Below are 16,866 nucleotides of genomic sequence, written 5' to 3'. Positions count from 1 at the left end.
CTAGCGTTTAGCAGGGTAGGCTATGCCAGGGGTTCCCAAACTTTTCCATGACAAGGCCCCCTAAATACCACTAGGTTCTGGCCAAGGACCCCCTTGTTATTAAACCCATCGACAATACTACGGCAAATGTAAAAATACATTAAGCAAATCCTAATTATTATTTTAGCCACAAGCACTTCGCGATGGAGCATACAGTGTGTAAAAATTGCATTTGGGGCTTTCTGCTATATGAGAGTTTTCACTCTACTATTATTCCCAGTTATTATCATGGGAAATATAATGTTCAGATATGTGACAAATTATTATAGTGGCATTGTATAACAACCATTTTTCTTTCCAACTTGCTGAGGCCCCCCTGGCACCCCCTCGCGGCCCCCACTTTGAAAACCACTGGGCTATGCTACTCATCTGTCTTTCCTTTGAGATGTAGGCCTAGACTCTGAAAGTTTGGTTATGAACTTTTGCTAAAGCTTTTTCTTCCCCTTTTACAGTGTAATCGTATGCAGACTAGGCCTACCATAATTGCTCATTAACCATTACTAATTACTAATGAATTAAAACGTACGTAAAACAGACAGCTTAAAGATCCCACGTCTTCCGTTTGTGTGTCTACATGCATTTATATATATATATATATATATATATATATATATATATATATATATCTTATAGGTCCATGTCCTATGATCATCTTTAGTCCTAGTATCATCATACAGTCTATGGAATCACCGACCTAATGGTAGCCTAGCCTACAAATAAGGTGACGCAAGTGACGCAAATGCCGCGGTACCTTTGCAAACTTTTTAAATGAGCTTCTATTTCAAGCCAGACGGTAATAGACATCAACCAGCAAGGACTAGGAAAAGTAAGCTGCTGTGCTGCTATTTGCGAGACCTCACGAAACTCTCCGTATATTTACACGTATTTTCAAAAATGCGTGGTTCTCAGTTGAGCGGTTCATTTGGGTGTGAATGGCTAATTATTATCTCTCTTCTCAGAGTGAGGACATGATAAGCCGGGTGTCATAGCAGTTTGGGACAGCTACACTACGGATTTACAGAGACCCGGAAGTAGTAGGCTACAAGCGAGTTGCTCCATTTGTTTGTGTGAGTTTGGTGGAGAAACGATCAACACGCGAATGACAAGTTGAGCGTCGGTGATGGAAAATGAGGGCATTGTTTTGAATGCCTACGTGAAAACGATGCCGACATTTATCGGCACTTACGACGAAGATAACGAAAGCAATATAACAGATGAGTCCAGCGAAGTTGGGGCACCAAGCACATATTTTGTGCAGGATGATGGGGAAACCAAAGTGTGTGTTCCTGACAGTGTTTTGGAACTGCATAAGCACAGACCTGAAAACAAAGACAGTGTTGAAAGAGACCGAAAGACCACTGCAGTGGATATTTTAAGAAGAAATTTCGGACGTTCACGTCGAAACTTCACTTTCACGGAGGATTACAGAGATCCAGAGGATGTAGTTTTTACAATTAGCAACATGCAAATGGGACACTCCGAAACGAATGAAGAACCCTCGGACCATAATGGACAAGTGGAAGTAAAGTTAGAATGTCAAATGGAATCAGAATTTTCCGATGTAGAAGATGTTGAAATTAGGCCTGATGATTCAGAGGAAACTTTAAAGTCTAGAGTTAAACCTAAAGAAGACGGTAGTATGCGTGAGTTGAAACAACATGTCTACTGCTCCGTTTACTGTATTGCCAACGACAGTTACAGAAATTCCGTGGATATCACGGTAGGCGAAGAGGATCATCGGACAGTTACCCCCTCGACATCCAACACATCACTGGAACAAAATACACAATCCCCGCAACAGAGTGAATCGGAGGTCACAGGATATCCCGAGCCTTTTACCTTAGCAGATCTGGTGGATGCTACCGCTTTGAACAACTTTTATAAAGGGGATTCGAGTTTGTCAGCTGTATTGACTTGCCGCATTTGTCTGGAAGATAAACACATAAAGCCGCTACATTGTTGCAAAAAGGCTGTCTGTGAGGAATGTCTGGAAACATACACCAGTTCACAGGTAGGCTAACTAACTATTCGACTGGCAGAAGTTTGCTTTCATCTCTCAGGTATAGGCCTACTGATCACATAGTTTGTCAACTGACCTGCAAAGGGGTTACCCAATTGAGGGCAATAACATTAAGAACATCACGAGGGATCGGCGCTGACGAGATCATTGATGTTTTGACAGGAAAGATGCGTATCTCCCCTGACCAGTCTTTGAGTTTGATATGGGACTTCCCTGTCCATTGTGTGTTGAGACGACACTGCGTTTGTTGATAATGTTTAGGGAAACAACACGCTTCCTGGGCCGGGGATCATTGTGTTCACTGGTCATTTCAGATACAGTGAGGCCAGGGATCTTTTCAAGACAACTTTAACAACAGATGCCGAGGGGCTCTCTCTTCCTGGCTTTGTGTGCGCGTGCCTCATGGCTCAGTGAAGTGAGCAGCCGCTGGCGCATTTAGGGACAGTGGATCGGCTTCCTCTGTTAGTCGAGTCGAGCGAGGGCCTCGATTTTCCCTCACGACGGAGACGTGGGAAGTGGGAGGAAGCTTGTAGTTGTGTTGTTTCTGTAATTGATTGCTTAATCACCGAGCTCTGCCTCCCCGACCCATAATTATATTACTCGTGCTGTTCAGCAAAGGCCCAGCTAAGCCGTCTCCACAGTCTCCACAAAAAGCAGTTAGTTGTCTGGCTGGAGGGATCTTGTCACTGTAATCATGTAACCGTCCCGCCTGTCGCCCCGATTTGATTTTATTTAGGTTTCTTTTTTGGGGTTGTGGTGGCGATGGGGGGTGAGGTGGCAAAGTGGGTTTTTGGAAAGGCACTGGAACAATGTGAGAGCTTCCTGGAAGTGAAGGAGGGTGTTATTTGCCTGTGGCTTCTGGTCTCAGTCTAGGGTAGCTTTGAAATCTTTGTAGTGCTTCCTCATACAAGCATAAAAACCCCTTGTGAATGAGAGTGTAGAACACAATTGTTTTCAGAGCTAGTTCTTCCTCCCATCTTCATACACTCTCAGAAGGCAAAACACAACTTTGCAAACAAACATACAGCCTCCATTTGATCTATACTGAAGGCTCTATAATGCCCATGCCCTGGCTATTAACCCCAGTTGATGTCCCATTTACCCCCTGAAGAGCTGAAGTTACTTCACATTTGAATGCTGTGGCAAACCCCCATGTAACCCGTCCAACCAGTTCACATTGAAAGGCTGCCCTTATGTAGGCCATTCTATGAGCATTTATCAGGCTGGACCTGGCCTGTGCTCTGCAATCAGGGAAGGGACCTTCTGGCTGCCAAGTGGCAGTGCTTGCTGTGGTAGTGTCTGATGCAGTAAGCCCTTTGCATCGCTGTGCATTAAAAGTAGATTTAGTAGGATTTGCTCCCATGCAGCTTTAAGTCCTGTAAGCTCTCGGCTCTCTCTCTCTCTCTCTCTCTCTCTCTCTCTCGGACTGTCTTTCTCTTTTCTCTCTCTCCTTGATTGCTGACATTCGCAACAAAAAAAAAAGAATGCTGCGCACTCCCCTCACATGTTTTTTTTTTTTTTTTTTACAAGAAAACATGGGAGTACATCTGTAAATCTCCTCAAGAAAAGAACAGTTGCCCATGTGGGAGAAAGAGCAACTTGTGCAATCAATACTAAAAGTATACTCAAGGCCTTTTGCCAAGTCTAAAGTGATTGGAGAGAGGTATGGAAAGAGAGAGAGAGAGGTGGGTGGATGCCATTCACATATTATTTGAAGTTTCTCATGAAGGCAGATGGGGATAGGCAATGCATGGCACAGCAGAAAGAAGGCATCAATTTAATGTCTTTATTCTTATTCCTTTGAGGAAGAAATGGGGGAGTCATGATCACAGGATGCTGTGCCCCCGTGAGGCATATGCTGAAATGGTCATATCATTGGCAAATAGAGCTACGGCTACAGACAGATGAAAGGGATGTAAATGGCCTCGCTTGATCTGTGTAATCTGCTGGGGTAGGAAGACAACACGGGCGGGGAGCCCGCAGGACAAAAGGGGCCTGATTTAAATGGCTAATTTCTAACTGTGAACGAGAGGGAGCCGCTCCATGACTTTATTATCCTTGTTCGGGTAACAGAAGGGAAGAGGGTAGAGTGAGGGGTGAGAGGGATGAGTGGAGGGGGGAGGGGGGGCTTGAGTCGTTTTGGTGAAATGAGTGGTAGAGAAATGCCAACTAGACCACCGCAGTGTTCAGACGCATCACCTTAAAAGGAGGTCTGACCGAGAGGAGGGTGCTCATTTGGTCATCCGAGACCCCTTTCAGTGGGGCCTAAGTTAAAGTCTACGCAAAGATTTGCCTGTCAGGAGCAAGTGTCAATAGTACTTACCCAACTCTCGTCATGTGCTATGTTGAATAAAATTATATGAGCCTAATGTATGGATTAATTGGAGGCTATGATGTCACCGGTTTAGTCTGTATTGAGCTCATGATTATGTAGCGAAACTTCAGTTAGTCTAAGTAGATGGGCCATGAGTTACTGCTTCTCCCTCATCTGTGGTTGTGTTGATTAGCAACCTTAGTGATCAAATGACTGGTAGTTTGGCTGTCCTTTGTGTTTGCATAGTTGAAATGACTGACTTGAAGGCACCTGGAAACACTAGTTTAAACATTGTATTGAAATATGCTTTTGAATTGTGAAATGCACTGCCGTGAGATCATTTAAATCCTCACTGCCAAGAAAAGTAAAGTTGTTCTCTTGATTAAATGCAGTGATGCCCCTGAAGAAATACATCCAAAATCATGTTAACGGTGATTGATATTCTATACACTTGACTCTCTAGTTAATGCCCTGTGAGAAAAGACCTGTTTCATTGGTTTTCGTGCATGCTGAGGTTCTTAATGAGTTATGAAAGTCCTAACCCAACCCTATGTCCAAACTCAGCTCAACATGTCTAAAATTGTGAAAAAAAGAAAGCACAGCAACACAAAAACAGCATGATGAAGACCATATAAGTGATTCGAAGAGAAACTACATCATCATTGCTATGCTTTGACCAACGTGGCTGACAAAAGTATGATGCAGTGTGAGATCACAGTTTCCAAAAGCACATTTTAAACATTTCAGCCGAGCTTACTAGCGGTGTGTTAACATTCCCTGAGCCTGAGCAACCTCTTTACAAGCCACAGCAGAGTCCAACTGATAAACAGGTGTTCATTTAGCCATCAGTCATCCTCCATGACTATATGCAAGTCATTGTGCTGAGCCAGTCTGACTCAGAGAGATAGAGACAGAACAGCGATGCAGCTGCAAAAACACATACTACAGCACCGGCACAACACTTAACACAAATGCCAAGTGGAATTTTTTGATGATGATGATGAGGCTTTGAATTTACAGGAGAGTGTCTATGGGAGCATTTGGCTCTGCCTCCCTGCCATTTATTGTTTTGAACTACAATGTTGTGCAGTTGTAGACAAAGCGAGGCGAGGCGACCCCTCTCAGTGTTTTGTCACCAAAAATCCCTCTATCAGATCAAGTTTCACCTGCTCAGTTAGCTGGTTCCACTGGTTTGTCATGCATAGTTTTTTTCCTTAAAGATGAGATCATGCGTGTGTGTGTGTGTGTGTTTTTGAGTGTTTGAGAGAGAGTATCAGGGGATGCCTGTTAACGGATGATTGAGCTCTGACGCAGCTGAGGTCACCTTAGGTCATTTGAACTTGTTATGCCTGCCTGCTGTAGTTGATTTGTGAGGCTTGTCATTAGTCGAACTGTGCTAATTATATACTAAGAGAAGAGAAAGTATAATGGCCAAATCTTCCCTCCTCTCATTAGCATAGAACATCTTAAGAGGTAGAGCCATATCGTATAATCATTTCCCTTTACTTCAAAAGCAAACATACACACAAAGACAGTTAAATTACTTGTAACATGTTGAGCTTGTCACAACATCATCTATTGTCCATCCTACTCTGGCCTGCCTGATTGATTAGTCAGTAAGATCGTGCTGTGTCAAGAAGTCTAACTGAAACCTGGTTCTATGAAGTCAAACCGTAAGCAAGCCAGGGGGAAGTGAGTGAGTGCCCGATATAATTAAAAAGAATTTGTGAAAGTGCACTACGAATAGAAAATGGGTCAAACATATGGACATATCTGTGCATGATAATCTCACCCACAACTATTCAAATTCTGACCATAAACAAAACTGATACAGGAAAACAAACATGCAAATTAGCAAGCCCAATATCTGTCTCTTGATCTCTCTCTCACACTGACACCATCTCACACATGGAAAGTGGACACAACCTATCTTACAGAGATGCCTAAAAATAAACAAGCCCAGTGTCTCTCACACTCACACACAGAGACTACACCCTGGAGGTTCAGTGGTCACTGAAGCATCGAGTGGAGGTGTCCGCTGGTTTCATGCCTCTGCTCTGCTAGGGGTGTCCGCGGGCGTCCCTAGGGCTTTATTACTGCCCTGGTCACCCGTCTGCGATTTGTCACTTCCCATCAGGCACTGGGGCTCGCGAGCCCTTCGCATTGCATCGTCCACCCCAGTGTCGCCGTGGGCCGTGAGGGATAGTGGAGAGTGTGCGTTGAGGACTCATACACTCACAGTAAAGCTGCTACTAATACTGCTGTCTTCCTGTTCCAATCTGTCTGGCTCCCCTTGGACTTGACTGACATTAGTTTGTTTACGGAGGTTGTCACCCATTGGCGCAGCTGGAAGCCTGAGCTGAGCTGTCTTCCCTTAAGCTGGAGGAGTTGTAGTCCTTCATGGCACGCAGCACATCGAGGCCACATGGGCGCGCTCCAAAGGCTTCGCCAATCTCCTGGGAATCACAGGCCTTCTTTAAGCCCTCGGCTAAATCAAGCCAACCACCTCCACTCATTAGCTCACACTTCCACTCAGGTTTTTTTTTATTTAGACAAAGATGTGGCCCTGAACACAACTTTTTCTAACACTGTAAAACCACACGTCTGTAGCAATAGCTAATGCAATTAGGCTGCGGACTACCTTATGACCAACGGTGTGGCCATACAGCAGATCCCTTTACCCAGGGTGGCACAGTGTGTGCACTGCAGACAAACATTTGCGTTGGAACTGGGCCCTTTGACTAAGGGTGTCTCCAGCGCCTTGCTCTGCCTGCTGGGCTACGTTTAGTGTGTGACCCACACGGAAGACTGAGAGAGCACCGGACGTTTTGGGCTGAGTCAGCACCTAGGCTTCACTGGCCATCCATCTCTCCCATACACGTACATGATTTATGCTCCCTTTCCTGTTGCTTTTCAGACTGTTGCGTAACCTGTTTCAGGCGGGATTGAGGCCGCACTGCGCTCTCTCTCTCTCTCTCTCTCTCTCTCTCTCTTTCCCTCTCTCTTGCTCTCTCTCTCTCTTTCTCTCTCCCGATGTCACTGCTGTGTAATCCCGATTGTAATCGGCTGCTCTTTCCTCTGCACGCGTTCTCTCTCTCGGAGGCCTAGCGTGCATTTCAGCGGAAGTGGACAGTCAAAAAAATCTTGACCCAGATAACCTTGCCTCCAGACTTGTGTGCCCCCACAGTTTCCAAAGTACCCTCTAGAGCATCCTGCACGGCACTCTGGTCACTTAAGTCAGGCACTAAATGCAGCACTTAGGTCAACAAGTTCTCTGCAATGGCCCTCCGGCCTTATTTTTACCCTGAAATGGAACCCTCCCGCAGCTGCTGTTGCCACGGCTCCCTCCCTGTAGACCAGGGAAAGGTCACGGAGCAGACAGGCATTTGTCACCAAGATGGCCGCCAGTTAGAAAGGTCCTTTAAAGTCCACAACTCTATTCCAATACACTTTTGTCGAATTCAGTAAGTTACTCCTCAAGGTGACCGTCCCGGGTGTCCGACGTGTCTTGCCTCTGTGAAAAGGAGACAAACATGGAGAATAAGCCATAAGCTATCCCAGCCAATGACAGGGAGGTTTGCAATTTGATTGTACTCAAATATCAACAATCTTTTCTCACAGTCACAGAGAGCATGTTAATGTCATTACTTTTATTGGCAGTACCTCACTGGCACATAGCTCATCACCTTCCCATACTTGTACAGTTTTTCTCGATCACTTTAATGCTGGTGTCAACTCTGACATCATGTTTTTAAAACAATTAACATGCAGGTCTAAACAAAAGCACTGGCCAAAATGACTTGGCCAAATAGCAACACAGAACAGACATGGTATCTCTTATAGATAATGAAGGATTGCTGATTGAAGAATTGTGCAAAGGAGATTCACACAGGTGTATCAGATATTCAGACTTATGCAAGGAATCTCTACCTCCTGTGAATAGATGTTTTCCTTTTGTTTAGCACAGGGAAAGCAATATGAGTCTTTGAATGACCTCTGTGTTAACTGTTTTGCAAAAGGGTGTGAGAAATGAGAAATGTTCTTTTTCTCTTGTAAAGAAATGAGCACCTTTACAAGAGATGACTTCTGCTGTGCAAAGAAGGTGTTAATGAAGACCAAGTAAATCCCAGTTTCTTTAAGCAGGTCAAAGCAATCGAGAAACTGTAATACTCTGTTTTGAGTGAGAAGGACGAGGTATGAGCACACATCATCAAGCTCACTGCCATGTGTGTTGGGAGAGGAAGGGAAGGAAAGTGGACTTTGTTCAGTGCTGCTTAACTGGTCTAAGCTATGGTGAGGTGTTTGTACAAGCGAATGTACATGATATACTGAGGCAAGATACATGATCTACTGAGGCAATAGAATGTAGGCTTGTGTTGTGTTCCACTCCAACACACCGCCCGGAGGCTGTTTGCACAACCTATTGATCACAAGGGGAATTTCTGTCTGAGAACATTAATGCTGGATGCTTGATCCTGAATGTTCTATATTGCTCCCTGTTGACTGCAGGGAGTTTTGAATAGGCGAATAGCATAATAGTTTGTTGTGGTCCATATCATCCTATTGAAGGTAATTTGTAAGCATTTTGGAATCAGTTCTCTGTAATCAGGAATCAATGGGTGTGTTTGTGTGTGTTTGTGTGTGTTTGTGTGTGTTTGTGTGTGTGTGTGTGTTTGTGTGTGTGTGTGTGTGTGTGTGTGTGTGTGAGTGTGAGTGTGTCCTCACTGATCAATTCAAGGGGCGGCTGTTGAACCGAACACTTTTGCAACACCGTGACGATGAGAACATTAAACAAGAGCCACTGCTGAATGATTTCTTGTAGGCCTACAAGATGAATGTTGCAAATTGTTAATAATCACATTTATTGATGTCAAGGTTCTTGAAACTCTTTACAAGGCTCAGACCAAAACAAAAAGCTGATATGATTAAACTTCCTAACTTCTCTAATACACCTTCATCCTCCCCATGAACGTTACTCAGGCTTTCTGTGCCACTGTGTGCTGTAATATAGCTTTAGGGCTTCAATATCTTTTCTTCAATATCTTTGAATGCGATATTAAGAGATTTTGGTTGCTGAAATAAAGACTAAATGTAATGTAGACTAAACCTATATAGCTGAAATGAAATTGTTGGGGTATTTATGTATCTTTCTCTGCCCTTCCACCCCCAACCCCACCTCCACCCCAGGTGCGTGTGGGCCGTGCGGTCGTGGCCTGTCCAATCACGGAGTGCAGTGGTTTCCTGGAGGAGAGCGTGGTGCTGGCCCACCTGGCCGCCGAGGACGTGGACAAGTACAAGTACTTCCTGGAGCTGAGCCGCCTGGACGTCGGCACCAAGCCATGCCCGCAGTGCAACCAGTTCACCTCGCTCAAGAGCCGCGGCGGGGCACCCGCGTCCACCCGCAGCGCAGAGCACAAGTACAAGGTGTGCGGAGTACAGGGGTGCACATGCACACATGCGATATTAAGAGATTTTGGTTGGGGGCAGAAGTCTGAGATATTCAAAAATGGAGGTTAGAGTACTAAGAACAAGGAGAGATAATCTTCATTTAGCTCAAGGTAGAGCAAACGAGGTTACAAATCCGTTCATTCATTATTCGTTTTTTAAACCAAAACAGAAAAAACAAAAAAATGGTTTGTTTATTTATTATTAATGGCTTGTTTAGTTATTATTAATGTTACATTATGTCTATGAGTGAATTAAACTAGTTAGAAATGTAGAAATGTAGCTGGGTTGGCTAAGAGATTTTAAGATGAATTCGACAACTGAGTGAGATGTGGCGAACCAACTAGAACCAAGAAAAGGAGACTGTCGGCTCAACAGCAATGACGTATAGGAACATAGATAGAAGGTATTGTTTATTGTTTTTATTGCAGGGTGTGTTAGAGGTGATGATTATAATCTACATCATTAGGTTGTTTACAAGAAGTTGAATTATCATGCAGATTACTTTTGGCCTAACCCGCCTGTAATGCTTAAACGATTAACACCACCTCCATTCAGAATAACTCTTGGGCCATTTCAGCGGCTCAAGGCGACTCACACATTGAATAATCAGGGGTTGGTTGAGTTCAAAGACCACAGATTTCGTAGTCGAGCTGGAACTGAGAAGGTATTGGCTCAGGTTTTCAGCCCTGTGGTCTTCATGTCCAGCCTTTATTGAACAGCTTGTCGAACACCATGGGTAAATAAAGGTGAACAAACTGGCCACTCCTTTAGGGGTGAACATGCACCTATCGTAATTTCATTTGCGCTAATCACGACGGCACAGGCGTGAATGCCTGACCTGCCTAGTAGTTATGAAAGAAGTGTTTGCTTTGGATATATTGATATTACAGACACTCCTCTACCCAAAACAAGGTGTGTTCATCGATCATGCTGTACGTTGACTTTAGATAATACATCTATGATTTTCAGATGTTTTGTGCAAATAGTGTCACTTTTAAGCAAGTTAATTTACTGAGAACTTCCTCATCTAGTGTGCGCTGAGTGACCTACCAGTGCGTTCAGGTAGCATGGGGTTGCGTGGTATTAAATTAGCTAAATGTTTTGCCCAGTTTGTGACATTTGTGTGGGTTGGTATAAAGGGAATGCATTGCACATCCATGTCATGTAAAATGGCCCAATGTGTGAAGCAGTTCTCTAGTTATAGTTTTTATAATGAATCAAACCCAGATGGTAATCCTGTGTCTGTGTTCCAGTTCTAACCTTCTTCTCTTTGTTCCAGTTCTAACCCTGTTCTCTGTGTCTCCGTCCTAACCCTGTTTTCTGTGTGTCTGTGTTCCAGTCATAACCCTGTTTTTTGTGTCTGTGTGTCCCAGTCCTCACCCTGTTCTCTGTATCTGTGTGTCCTGGTTCTAACCCAGTTCTCTGTGTTCCAGTCCCAACCCTGTTCTCTGCTCTCCGTGTCTCTGTGCAGGTCCAGTGTAGTAAGTGCCAGTTTGTGTGGTGCTTCAGGTGCCACGCCCCCTGGCACGACGGCCTCAAGTGCCGCGACTACAGGAAGGGAGACAAGCTGCTGCGCGACTGGGCCAGTGTCATCGAGCATGGACAGAGGAACGCCCAGAAGTGCCCACGGTGCAAGGTGGGCAGAGGGTACCGGCTTACCTTAACCTGAATGGCCATCACAACCCCCACACGAAAAAACAGGCATTTGCCCACAGACACATACAGAGCTTGAGCTTCATTTGGCATAGTCCATTTAAAACATTTACAAAAGATTCTTCCCACTGCATACATATATACTCATATCTGCCAATACCATGAATGTCATCTTTTCCACTCATTTATCAAATGTATTGGTATCAAGGGAGAGATCTCAAATATATTGTGTCAAGGGACAGGATTCTGTTCTACAAAGATGTGTTGCCAAACTATCAGAGAGGCAGGAGGGCAGTTTACAGTGTCATCAAGATCATACCACACAGCCATTATCACCAAAACCGTAGTGTCTGAAAGGATGGGGACAGAAAATGTTTGTTTTCTTTTTAGACCATGTTCTCTCTCTCTCTCTCTCTCTATCTCTTTATCTTTCTCTCTCTCTCTCTCTCATAACGCTCAGTTGAAACGTGGCACTCCAGGAAGGAAATAAGTGAATTACATTTTCACTGCAGCCTTGGCAGCCTTTTGTTCCCCAGACAAATGCCTGTTTAGTGTCTCTCTCTCTCTCACACACACACACACACACACCCCTTTCTCTCACTCATACAGAGAGCCATTTAAATACAACTCCATCACTTGCTGCAGCTTTGATAGTCTTGTCAGTGTGACTCTTCTCACTGCCACCTTGTTCAGTTTCGTTTCTTTGTGTGGCTCAGCCACAGTGTTGCTTAAGGAGAACCAGCCACAGACACCCCGTCGTTATAATAATACAATGTAGTGAGAGCCGTAGAGTAAATAAAGACGTCAGCACAGTGAAATGACGTCAAAGTAAGTGCTGGTAGTGTATGGCACTTAACAGGGAGGCATCACCGTTCATGTAACAGATTCCATTCACGCAGCGTCAGCTGCAACAATTAACTTCCACAATGGAACTGGCTACACCAGACTTAATAGCGGCGCATACACTACTCACAAAAAGTTAGGGATATCTGGCTTTCTGGTTTCAATACACTGTTGAACTGGTAGACATTAACACTCAAGTTTAGAGAAGGTCACATTAAGTTCACCTGTAAAGGGTACAGTGGATTTTAGGTTCATCCTAAAACATTTCACTCAAAACCCGAATATCCCTGACTTTTTGTGAGTAGTGTATGTTGGAAAAAATTAGACCAGTCTTCTAAAACTATTTTTACGCTCTGCAAACGTAGCACTGCAGTTATGTGCCTGGTGTAGCCTCCCGGTTGGCCAGGCGGGAAACGTGACAGACTGCACAGGCCAGGGAGCTGAGGGAGAGTCTGTAACTGGTAGTTCTTGTTCCAAGTGAGCAGAAAAAGGCAACTATGCACAGTCGGTCGGTGCAGGTTCGCCGGTCATCCAGTTATACATTCCCGTCATGGGCATGTATGTTTTCAGACTTTCATCTGGGAAGCATCAACCAGCCTTTTTGGCTTCTTTAGTATCTGCTGCGGTCATTAAAGTACATTTTGCGCTCATGAAAGGCCCCCTAATTTTTTTTTTTTACCTTAAAACAACAATTTTGTCTTGTTATTTTCAGTATGCTGTAGAATTGCTCTGTGTATTACGGTCCATATTTAGATTTCACATATTTTCTACTTGTTGGGTAAGCATTCCATGGCCTCCAACATCTTACACGCTTCACGCATGTGCAATTGACTGTCAATATGGGCAGTTTGAAGCATGAGAATAGAGCTTGAAAACAAAGCAGTAACTTACACCATCATCTTACAACCATCTGTGTACACACACACATACACACTCTCACACTCTCTCTTGCTTACAGATCCACATCCAGAGGACTGAGGGCTGCGATCACATGACCTGCACGCAGTGCAACACCAACTTCTGCTACCGCTGTGGGGAGAGGTACCGGCACATGCGCTTCTTCGGCGACCACACCTCCGACTTGAGCGTGTTCGGCTGCAAGTACCGCTACCTGCCCAACAAACCCCACCTGCGCCGCTTCGTCAGGGGCTCAGTCTGTGGTGAGTCTCTCTCTCTCTCACACACACACACACACACACACACACACACACACACACACACACACACACTCTTATATACACATACACACACACACACACACTTATATACACATACACACACACACACACACTTATATACACATACACACACAGACATAGGGCACTGCAGTGTGCAGTGTATGCAGGGTCGGAGTGTGTGTGTGTGTGTGGGTATGTACACTAAATGGACAAATGTATTGGATCAAATCTCTTAATCACTGAATTCATGGGGCCCCCTAAGCTCCAGAGAAGGAAGGGACATTTTAATGTTTCAGCAAACAAGGACATTTTGGGTAGTTCTGCGTTTCACACTTTGTGAGAACAGTCGTGGGAATGCCCTTTTCTGTCGCAGAAAGACTGGCCTACACAGAGACCCTGACCTCAGCCTCATCGAGCGCCTTTTGGATCGCTTAAAACGAGATTGTGAGTCAGGGTTTCACGTCCGACGTCAGTGTCTGACCTCACAAATGCTCTTCTGGAGTAATTCGCAACAATTCCCAGATACACACTCCAAAATCTTGTGGAACACTCTTCTAGAAGAGTGTAAGGTGTTATAGCTGCCCTATGCCTATGAATTCACATTGGCATGTCATTAAAGTTCCTTCCTGTAGGTGTAATGCCTAGGTGCCCCACTACACATACTCCTCTCGTAGCACTACCTACAACTAGACTTGCTAATTTTAGCACTTACCTGACTAGAACTGGCACTTGACTGTATGGAAATAGCACTCGCTGCTGCACTAACTTGTCCTTATCGTACTCTACCTTGATTGATTCCCTTGTTGGGAGTCTCTTTGGGTTAAAAAGCGTCAGCCAGATGTAATGTAATGTAATTTATTCCACTGCTTGGTTGAATTTCCCATTGTCCTGCGTAATTTAGAACGTGTATTAACAGTATGTTATTTGCACACCTATGAATAAGATCCAATTTGTTGGCCGTATAACACTTGTATATTAATTCGCCTAACTCGTAAAATACAGATGTTCAGAACATAGTAACATTGTAGCATATGACGGACGGATGTTTAGCTAGTTAGATGACATGTAGGCTTCATTAAGTAAAATAGCGATGTTTCAAAGATAAGGTTCATCATAATCCTGAGATATGCCTGCTTGACAACGGGGGAGATGGAACTCATCCATAGCAACCATCCATTTAGAACAGTTTGGCCAGAGACGGTTGTTGTTGGCAGTTTCAACCTCAATCTTTGGTTTCAACAAGTAACGGTACAGTACAGTTCAACTAGTAATGGCAGTTTGTGCTGCAAGTTGAGAAATTTGTTGATATGTGACGGAAAGAGGTAGTTCTACTTACAATACTGTTTTAGAGATTAAAACGTTTCCATTATAACAGGAAATGAACACAACGCAAGTGGCAACAGTGGAATAAACGGGATAATGGACTTCACACCGTTCGACTAGACAAAGTTAATACACTTTTCTAGATGGTGTCTAGAACGTGTATTAACTTTGTCTAGTCGAACGGCGTGTCGTCCATTATCCCTTACGTAATGTATACACTACACTATTCTCAACACTATCTTTTTGAATGTGTACCTGTTAGAGGAGTATAAAATTACACTGTGTTTATGTTTGTGTGTGTGTGTCTGTGCCTTCACAGTGACAAAACTGCTGTTGTGTCCATTGGTGATTGTGCTCACGGTGGTGGTTGGTGCAGTGGTCATCGTTGTTGGTAAGGCTCTCTTTAAAACAAACATCGGAAAGAACACATACTCAACACACTCTCATACTTCGCCAAGGACTGAACCCCACACAGATGGACACACAGAGCCTGCTCTTTTCAAACACATCTTTGATTTGGTCAGGTTTATATAGGTTCTGTGTTTGAATGGCAACATTGAATTTTAAAGGCAACCTGTTAAGTCGTCAGTAGGCAATCGTTGAAATTAAATGAAACACATTTGAATGACCACTGGAAGAAATGTTGAATGAAACATTTCCCGGATGTTGCACTCATAAAGCAGCCCTTTATTTGTTTAATGAATGGCAGCTTTGTTTGCCCCTGAGATTGATATCAGTCCCCAGCTCCACTATGTTCACCTGAACGGGAGCTTTTAAAATGCCTCATATCTTTAATCGTGGACCGTGTAGGGTTTGGGAGCTTTGCATAGCTATCACTTTAACATCAGGAGCTGGCACTTTGTCAAGGCTGTATATGAAGTTGCTTTGAAGCCTCACTGGTTTTGTTCATGTTATTTTAATTACCGACTTTGGCCAAAGGCAAAAGTAGCCGTTCTATGGTTATTATGTTGTAGTTATCCCACATTAATTGTGCATCTAAATGCTGTTCCAACAAAGCCCCATGATAACTAATTAAGCAATACGCCCTGAGAGGCTGTAGGTTGCACTGATTTTTAGAACAGCTAAGGCACAATGTTTTGCTTTCGTTTCCATTCAGCCAATCATAATCAAGGACCGGAAGTATCCGTTTTAGAAGTGAGCACTTCACCTGCACATTCAGTTCACAGGTAGCCACTCTAGTGGACGTCCCCACAGTCAGCACGTCCATTGCCTGCTCCCACAAAACTTGTGACATCCACATTGTGTTGTGTTATAAAACTGCAGATTTTAGAGTGGCCTTTCATTGTGACCAGTCTAAGACACAGCTGCGTTATAATCATGCTTTTTAATCGGCATCTTTTTGATGTGTCCCAGTTGTCTGGTTAATGGGTTATCTCGTATAGAGTTATGACAGATAGAGCCGTGTTGCTGTAATATGTGGTGTAGACCTCTGTAGCTGTGTCTCAGAGCGTTCCTCTGCTGTTCCCCCTGCAGCTCTGCTGATCTTCCCCATCTACTGCTGCAAGAAGCGCAGGAAGAGGCCCCAAGGGACCGAGTACTGGTTCTCCTGAAGGGCCTCCACCAACTACAACTCCTTCTCCTCCTCCTACTGTTCCTCCACCACCTCCTACTACTGCTACTCCTCCTCCTCCATCCCATGCTACTCCACTGCTGCTTCTGCTTCTGCTGCTGGTCCAGCCCAGCACTGGGGTCAACGGAGGACACCGATGGGTGGGCCCATTGGCTACGGATGAGCAGACAAACCAAAACACACAGACAGACACACAGACAGACACACAGACAGACACACAGACACACAGACACACAGACAGACACACAGACAGACACACAGACAGACACACAGACAGACACACAGACAGACACACAGACAGACACACACACCCCTGCCTTCTCCTGTGTCCTCGGTATCTGCAATAGAGAGAGGAAGAAGGCTGAGCCAACCTCTCGCCCACTAATGAGGCAGTTACAGACAGGGACAGACAAACTCAAACCCAAGCACAGCAGTCATGTCCTGCTGAGTACCATTT

At 44.4% G+C, this 16,866-nt stretch overlaps 1 protein-coding gene across 1 annotated transcript; it reads left to right on the top strand.

The window, feature by feature from the left end:
• Positions 1–854: 854 nt before the first annotated feature.
• On the top strand, positions 855–16,658 carry rnf217 (ring finger protein 217). Its single transcript, XM_048251218.1, has 6 exons — positions 855–2,050; positions 9,561–9,797; positions 11,293–11,457; positions 13,276–13,477; positions 15,138–15,209; positions 16,313–16,658. Exons 1-6 carry the CDS (start codon positions 1,160–1,162, stop codon positions 16,387–16,389), a joined length of 1,644 nt encoding a protein of 547 aa, XP_048107175.1. The 5' UTR covers positions 855–1,159; the 3' UTR covers positions 16,390–16,658.
• Positions 16,659–16,866: the final 208 nt, after the last annotated feature.

Source organism: Alosa alosa, chromosome 8 (genome assembly GCF_017589495.1).
Source record: "Alosa alosa isolate M-15738 ecotype Scorff River chromosome 8, AALO_Geno_1.1, whole genome shotgun sequence".
NCBI classification, from domain to species: domain Eukaryota; kingdom Metazoa; phylum Chordata; class Actinopteri; order Clupeiformes; family Clupeidae; genus Alosa; species Alosa alosa.
Note: the sequence above shows the minus strand (reverse complement) of the source record. Positions and strands in the feature narration are given on the sequence as shown.